Raw genomic sequence first — 8,937 nt, 5'->3', positions numbered from 1 at the left:
AAGAACATGGATGACGATGTATCTCCACGAGACTTGTACTTGAACCACACTCTTCAAGCATCTTAAAAAGTGGAGTGGGTGTTTCCTTACCTGCTTAGGGTAGACATTGCTTCGGATGCTGCAAAGTGATGTGCATCTGCACTGTGATAAGGAATGTGAGTGAACCTTCTTAAGGCTGCCATGGCCCTCACTTTCTTGTATACAATTCCATGCCTAGAGCAAAAAGGCAAGGTGGATTCTCAGCTTTCAGATATGCCCGCCGAGCGTGAAAGGATGATTCCATGACATGGCACCGTCACAAAGGCTTCAACTCAAATATGCTTTTTTTTTCTCTTCACCATATTAGATGTAAATGAATGTAATAAGAAAAAAAAAACTAGCCAAGAGACACCAACCTAACGTAACCACCGTCAGCTGCAGACTTGCATATCACTGGTGTTATGCTGCTAACAAACAGCAGAATAAAATTTCATTCTTATTTGACGCATCATGGCCATTTTAGTTACTGTAAATGCTTAGGTGTTTGCCCTAATCATGGCGGTGTCGGTCATGGATCACAAATGATAGCTTCTAACAGACACAAGCAAGGTCCCTGTCATACTCATAGCACTGGGGCTCATCTGACAATCTGAGCCAGTTAGTTGCGGGATTGCCATCAGGACATCTGTAGGATGAAACTGAACTACTAAAAGTTCAGATGTGCATTTGTGCTGGGCTGCTGGCTCAGCTTGGGATTCAGACAGTATAAATGATACATGCACGCGTGACAAGTGATGTTACAGACATGTGGAAGACTGGATGCCAGCATGTGATGCTTCCAAATGACCAAAGTGATGCCATCTGCAGCGGAATCCTATGGAGGAATCGGACAAAGAGGTACTACTGGAATCGCTGCAGTTCGATTATTTTGAGACTTTTCTTGGGACTCTTCAATGCTGAAACTGGTTGAGAATTTATGGGGACCAAGAAATTTCTGGATTTTTAAGTAAATGAGTTCCCCTTTTGAAATACTCTGGGTTTAATGGAACTGTATTTCAGCTGGAGTAAAGTAGTACACCAATACTTTATGCAATCAAATGCAATTTCCAGGGATCCATCAATTTCAGTGGTTAGCAGAAAAGGGATCAGCAAAGGTTCATGCAAATATACGAGTAAACTTAACTGAGCCTACAATAGGAACCAATTCATATGCAGCAGCGATGATAATAATAGCATAAGCTCTGCTTATTCTTTTCAATTCAGTGATGCTATTGACAGGGACATAGCACGTACTGAAATACAGGAATCTACATGTACACCCCCAGCCTTTGGCTACTCAAAGAAAAGAATGTAGGCTATATCAGCAGAAATAGTGCTAAACTGTACCAGAACCAAACTAAAAAACTTCAAACTCAAGGTCCTCGGAGTTGCTTCTGAACTCCAGGCACTTGCCTTCTTTCTTCCGCTCTTTCGCAAGAGTCACGACGTTGCTAGGTTGTGTTTCGGGTGGAGCAGCAGATCGAATTAGAGCCCAATTCAAGCCTTCAAAGAAAGGGTGCTGCTTGATCTCAGCAGCTCCTCTCAACGTTCCAAATCTGTTCTCAGGCTCCTTCACCAGTAAACCTCTGATCAGATCTTTGGCATTGCTGCTCACAGATGGATTCTCTGGGAACCGGAGATTCTGTGAGACCACATTTGCCAATGTTTCATCATTCCCAGGTCCTCTGAAGGGTGTCTTGCCATATAAAAGTTCATAAAGGAAGACACCAAAGGTCCACCAGTCAACAGCGCTTCCATGGCCATCCCCTTTGATGATTTCTGGTGCAAGGTATTCATGTGTGCCAACAAAGGAATTAGAGCGTGCATCAGTAGGCTCTACAACAAGCTGCGGAAGCCTTTTCTTGGAGGACCTAGGCTTCTGAGGCTTTGGAATTGATGGTAGGCGTGGTGCGAAGCAAGATGTTTGGGCACAAGAGGGTTGCTGGAGGCAAGACGAATTGATGCAGTAGTTCTCTGCACAAGGTCCTGTAAGTTTCCTCGGTTGGTGGTTCGCTGTAATAGAAGATGACCGAAGGAGCACAGGATTCACTGAGCACCTCAGTGAAAGGTCAAAGTCCGATAACATTATATGCCCATCTTCACGGACTAGAATGTTCTCTGGCTTTAGATCACGGTATATGACCCCTAGCATGTGAAGATATTCCAAAGCAAGGAGAACTTCTGCAACATAAAACCTACAATGCAACCATTTCATCACTATCATAAACCATCAAAGCACAACAAACTAGTTGAGAACTAAATGAATGTACAAGAAGGCAAACAGGCCATGCATAATTCACAAGCACAACAGAGTAGAAAAATACAAAACAGATTTACAGGTTGACGATTAAATCTTAACAGTAAGTTATTACTGTTGCAAAAGAAGGCCTGTGACATTGTTTTTGTGATAAGCTTATGGGCACTGAATGAGATGCCTGACAAACCAACCAAGACTGTACTCTCGAGTGCCTACAACTACATTCCCAGGTAACAGTTACAATGCCTGACAAACAAATTAAAGACTGAAGTGCCTACAACTACATGCCCAGGTAACAGTTACAATGGAGGCACAAATGCAAGATCACTCAGACAATTTAGCTATTTGTGCAAAAGAACATAGCAGATCGCGTAGTCCCAGCCGTCGGAATAAATGAATGAATTGGAAAGAACAAAGAAATAATGAAAGGAGATGATTCTTTCTTGAACAATTTCATAAGCAGATCTTCCCCTCCACACCAATCACAAGTTTTTTTTTATTCCTTCCGCATATCGTCCTCACCCCCTTAATGATAGGTTTTGAAAAAGATTTTTCATGTCATTCCAGTTTAGGTTCGATTTGGATCTCTCTGTTGGTTCCCCTTCCTCCTGAAACTTTTCTTCGAAGTGATACAGAATCTGGTGCACTTGAATTGTATTATTTAAGTGCTTATTGCTTGCCAAAAATCCTACTTCTACAATGGTAGGTCACCGGGTTATTCAAATAAGTTGTGTTTTCTGTGCTTTTCCCATGTTATAACTTCCGTACCAATTTGATCGATCCATAATGGATCGGTTACATTCTATTAGGGAGCCTATTCTTGACACTTCTGTGTGGTATTCATTCTCGTTCGGCTCTTGGAGTCACATCCTGCAGTGGTTGGAACAGCTCACAAAATCCAACCACTTCACCTACTTTATTAACCGCAACCGTTTCCGTACCTCTATAGAAACAGAGGGGTTTCATGTTCTTTCATCCAATGGGTATTCCTCTCCATGTGTATTTGAAACTCAAAAGAGTGCAAATACAACTTCACAGTTCTCTCAAGAAGATATTGACTTAAAACAGCAAGTATGAACTAAAATCTTCATCTGGCTACATGGGTAGTTTTGAGCATTCAATTCTAATCTTGGTGATAAACAAGAAAATCAGATTGAAACAACTTTGTAAGGTAGACAGTGTACAGTAGTATATTGGTCATTGCATTTAACTTGTGGTCACTAGGTAAATTTATTTCTAGAAGAATTACCAAAGTCAGAAAAGGAACAGACAAAACCATGGAGACTTCTAGTGCACTGAATATAAACTAATGCTCTAAGTTTTAAGTATTGATTGGAATTTACCTTGCTGCTGGCTCTGGAAAGCTTTTTCCAGGTTGTCTTTGACGAAGAACATGCAAATCACCGCCTGGACAGTACTCCATGACCAAGCATGAGAGATTGTCTGTGGTAAAATGGGCATAAAGAATTGGGAGAAATGGATGATCTAGCATTTCTAGTATCTCCCTCTCAGCTTGTGCTCGTAGCATCTTCTTTCTATTAATAAGGTACTCGATGTCCATAACCTTCAAAGCAAATAAGCAATCTGAATCAACCAACTCAGCAAGATATACAGTCCCAATGTCCCCACAACCAAGCCTCTTCAGAAGCTTGAAATTGTCGAGTCCTAAGGAACCCTGTTGCAATGCCAACTGACGAATGGTTAGCCAGCGCAGATCCTTTGCCATGTGTGGCCTGTTACTATAGCCACACAATCCAAATTGGCTCTCGCCGCTGATACTTGTGCTACAACCATACTCACTAATGCTGCTCTTTGAATTCTGGGAACACTCGCCCTTTTCCTCTGCCAACCACTCGGAAGATGTTCCATCAGATTTTTCTGGCCCTGGAGTTGATTTCTCTTCTTCTGCACAGCTGGTGGGATTTGTAACACTAGATGTTGAAGAGCAGCTGGTTGATGCGAGGGAGATTGACTCCTTTGAAGAGCAGAATTTAGTACTATTGGAGGAATCACCCAACGAAGATGGTTCTTCTTTCACTTTCTTCTTACCGGAAGGCTTGCATCGAAAGACTGGCTTCACAAGTCGGGATGTAGTGATAGGTTTGCTCAAGATTGGGACTCTGGGAGAGCCATCATCAGTAGCTGCAGAAAATTTACTTCCTAGTTTACCATTTTCCACCAAGGAACTCTCGTTATCCATAGGGTCACCACTGATGACATCTTGGATTCTGATCTTCCTAATCTCAGCGGAGGTTGACGAAGCAGAACAGATAGAGGTAGAGGTGACTGCACTTCCATCAGCTGTCTCAAATTCACAGTCTTCACTGAACTCACTCGTACCTCTAGATGAACTCTTATCAATATTCTCTGGAGTGAGCGATATTTCAATCAGGTTCATCTTCTCATCATCATGCAGAAGACCCTCAGAACTACTTTGGACCATCAAAGAGGCATAAAGCCTGTGGATAGTCCCAGCTTCGGATGAACTTGAAGATCCAGGTGACATCGACAACCTCTTCATTGCAGCCATTTCTGATGCCTGGGAAATGCATAGCCTTCTTAGCGCTTGCTTCATATTAACAGTCTTGGAGGATATCCCGATGCCTGCACTTTGAGACAACCCAGACCTAGCTGGTTTCTTGAGAACACTCTTACCCAGCGCATCTCCACCTGTACTACCAGGACTAAGCGCCCTTCGGAAGGTCCTGCTATCGATAGCTTTAAGAAGCTGGTCGAGGTCATCTTCCACAGGATAATCATGACATTTGCCGCGCTTCTCCTCATCTTTGAGTTTAATATGCAGCAAGCTGGATCCACCAAAGGGTGTACTGTCGAATTCCTCGGTGGACTCAACTATCTCAGAGCTACAGCCAGACGACCCCATGGCCCAATTAGACTGATTCAACACTGGCAGACAAGGAGTACGCCAACTCTCAGTCCGTCGCCGGCAGGGGCATCCTGGGCAGGCAAGTCATAGTACAATACCAGCACCTTTCACTGGACGTCTTCCAAGATGAGAGCACCAGGGAGCTCCCAAAAAAAGCAGGCCTTTTTTTAATAACAAGCGCAGCAACCAGTGCCCACCCTGCGAAGATCATAAGATCCAGAGTTAGTGATTGAGACATGGCAACAGCTACGTCTTCAAAATTGCTGAAGAAAAGAAATTCAGAGGCGAGCACACAAGGCGCCAAGAAGAAATATACACACTTGAAAACTGAATCAACTGAAGTCACAACTGGCAAGCAAGGTTAGTGCAAATCAAAAACTTGGGAAGCCACAGTTTAGGGGAAAACAAAGGCCAGATTCTCAACTGAGAACCCATGTTCACTCGCCGTTTCGAATCAGCAGGTAGAGGAAACGAAAGCGGAAACAGAGAGAGCTGCCTCTCGCAGACCAGGCCAGTTAAATCTACTAAAAACCGGGGAAAAGAAGAGGAAAAATCGAAACTTTTCTGCTCCAGAAGAAACACACGAAGCTAGCTCCAGATCCAGACGGCGGCGGCGCCGACTCGGTTCCAGCGACACCACATTTTGCGGAGCCGCTACGAACCCCGCCGAAGCAGCAAATTCGCAACTAATCTGAACCCAGCCTCGCCCATGGACCGGATTTGGGATCGGGAAAACGGCTCAAGAGCGGAGCTGGAGGCTGAAGCTTACCAGGAAATGCCGGCCCGGATCTCCACGAGTGGGAGGGGGAGAAGCGGCGGCAGAGTGGTGCCGGTGGCGCTGCGTCCTGGGGGGACGAGCTCAGCTTCTGCTGCTCTTGGGAATGGCGGCTTCGGAGAAGATGTGCTGGCGTAGAGAGGGCAAGGGAGCGAGAGGGGACACAGAGAGAAGGGAGAGGAGAGAGAGAGGAGACGGGGTGCGCCCCACGAAGACGAATCGGCATAAAGGCAGTCCAGGATCCTCCTTGCAGAGCCACTCGTATACTATCGTGGATTACAAGAACGGTACACTAAGGGCTCTTTCGGTTACGAGCCAGGAATAGTTCCAGATTATTAAAACTATTTAAATTAGTGCATCATTCTAATCTGAAATTATTCCCGGTGCTCAAACCAGATGAACCGAACAGGGTCTAAATCAGCCCGCAGATAAATAATCTATGATTATTTATGGCCTGCCGAACAGGCTGCCAAGTCCAAGTGCCGTTTGGGCGCATCCTCAGCCGTCCAATCAAGATCTCAACGGCTGCAATTGTTTGCTGTTTTACCACTTCCGTCGCAAACATAATAAAATTCTAGATTTTGATAGTAATTTTATGTTCGATCAAGTTTGTATGAAAAAATGTCAATATATATGTCTCCAATTAGATTTATTATGATAATATATTACATTGTCAATGTAATGATACTTATAATCCGGTAATATAAATGTTAGTAGTTTGTTATATAGGTTTAATTAAATTTAAAATTGTTTGATTCCTAAAAAAAGAGAATTGAATTCTTTTTGAGACGCATAAGCTGAATAATTTAGACGGAAAACATTCAACCACAAAATCCCACAATGATTAGACCTCACTGTTCCAATTTTCCCCTGCAAAATACATCATGATCGCTTGAGCTACTTTTCAGCTATGGAACGGTATTTTTCTCTCACAATATTTCAGCATAAGCATTAGTATAAGCCAAATTTCAGCATAAGCAAATAGGGTGATAGATTGTATGTATCATGAAAAAGAGAACCAAACCAGCTAGATGGAGACATAATATTGATAGATCCATTTGCTAAAAAAGAGGAGACATATATATGGATCAACATCATGCAATGATGCAAGATCACAAACTCAAACCCCTCATACACGCTATGAAGTTTATATGTGTGCCTGCAACCATATCTAATCTTCACCTAAACATTGGAGAAATTTTTATAACAAATAAGGAGTAACTTAGCTATCATCGCCCTGTGATTGCTGAGCATCGTAAGTTACTTGCAAGTACTTGCAAGTGTCTCTTTCAAGAATAAGGAAGTTGCTTGCATAATGTGCAAAAGATCTTGACCAAATTGCTGGATTTTGGTAGACTTTTAGTGTTGGGGGTTTGCTACTTTGGAATACAATGGAGGCAAAGAAGTTGGGGCCAGAGAATTTGTCCATCTCAGGAGGAGGGTGTGTGTCACGCACGCTGAAAATGACGTAACTGAATTTTGGTTAGCTTACAAATAATCTTAATTTGTACATACACATGGAGAACAAAAATAAGAGAATAAGTGATGTTATTTCTGTGGGAATCGAAAGAGTAGTTAAGTATTTAAAAAACCATGAAGAATAATAGTACAATGTGTTCAGATAAAACAGGGTCTCTCTTTATATACTTTCTCTATTACAAATTATAAGACATTTTGGTTTTCTAAATAATATACACTATGTCTAGATATATAGTAAAAGCAATGTATCTTGAAAAACTAAAACGCATTATAATTTGGAATGGACGGAGTGTATTTTTCAAGAATTGATCATTGGACATTTGTGACGCCTTGTGTGTGGATGGAAAACCATGGCAAGACTACAATAGACAAGTACAACCATTGGAAGCCTTAATTTGTATACACGCAGTAGGTTATTAGTACCACATATATGGTCCAGACAAGTCTGTTGGTTTTTGCCAGTTTTCATACGCCCTTCAGAACATAAATGGATGTCCTTTTTAGACGTTGGCAGAGCTTCACTAAAGATTTTATATATGTTGATACGTTTTAGAAACCTATCAATGAAATTATAACACTATGATACTAGTATATTTTAAATACAGGTCTTATTCGTTAGGTTAGTAAATATTTTCCTCTTTAAGTGCTTACTAAATCTCAAGCCACTTTATTATCTGGCAAATATGCATACAGTATGTATGTGTAGATAAAAAAAAATATACATGCATTTTAATATTGTTGTATGTTGTACATGATGTAGATGTAAAGCTAAGGTACTTTATGAACCGGCAAATTTCCTCACGGGACAGGGCAGCAGGCATTTTTCTCAGGCCGGCTTCGTACTCACGTAGTACACGGTAGACCGTACATGTACGTGAATCAGGCACGTCATTGCCGTGTGTGAAAAGGTGACGCGTAAGTACGTAGAATATAGGGACATGCTACGTGAAAAAGCGAATCTTAGTCGGTAACGGCAACGACCGACTGACTGGATCTGATTGATGGATGCACACCGATTTGGTGGATTGGTTAGTCTGGATACTTTGCGGCCGAATTAAGAATGGCAGCTCGCCGTCGTTACTAACAAACCCATTCATTAGCTTCGGTTATCATTTGTGCTACGGATAAGATAATTTGTGTTTATGGCTTTGCTTTTACTTCATTTTAATTATTAATCGGCGTTGGTTTGGAATTCAATCATCCAAGAAGGGAAAAAAAATCTAATTTACATCTCTCAACTATCACGGTCGTTCAATTTTGCTCTGTAAACTATAATATCATTCATTTGACCCCCGCAACTTTCAAAATTGTTTGTTTATACCTTGAATGGTTTTGATAGTGGGTTTGCTGGTGTGGCGCCATGTCAGAGGGGTGTAAATTGCACTAAGTTGAAAGTTAAGGAAGATAAATCTATAAAATAAATTTTTAAAAAATTAAAAATATTTTAACATGGAAAAATAATATACAATTAAAAATCCTAAAATCGGGTTAAATCTTAGGAAATTTGCTTTACCTCCAAAA

The 8,937-nt window shown here is 41.7% G+C and overlaps 1 protein-coding gene across 1 annotated transcript; it reads right to left on the bottom strand.

Annotated features, from left to right (window-relative positions):
* Positions 1 to 1,144: 1,144 nt before the first annotated feature.
* On the bottom strand, positions 1,145 to 6,145 carry LOC136504870 (serine/threonine-protein kinase D6PKL1-like). Its single transcript, XM_066499905.1, has 3 exons — positions 5,932 to 6,145; positions 3,619 to 5,360; positions 1,145 to 2,213 (listed from the first exon to the last, which is right to left on the bottom strand). The coding sequence occupies exons 2-3, from the start codon at positions 5,157 to 5,159 to the stop codon at positions 1,376 to 1,378; spliced, it is 2,379 nt and encodes a 792-aa protein (XP_066356002.1). The 5' UTR covers positions 5,160 to 5,360; positions 5,932 to 6,145; the 3' UTR covers positions 1,145 to 1,375.
* Between the last annotated feature and the right edge of the window lie 2,792 nt (positions 6,146 to 8,937).

The sequence above is a fragment of the Miscanthus floridulus genome, chromosome 14 (genome assembly GCF_019320115.1).
Source record: "Miscanthus floridulus cultivar M001 chromosome 14, ASM1932011v1, whole genome shotgun sequence".
NCBI classification, from domain to species: domain Eukaryota; kingdom Viridiplantae; phylum Streptophyta; class Magnoliopsida; order Poales; family Poaceae; genus Miscanthus; species Miscanthus floridulus.
This window is presented reverse-complemented; position numbering and strand designations above follow the sequence as displayed.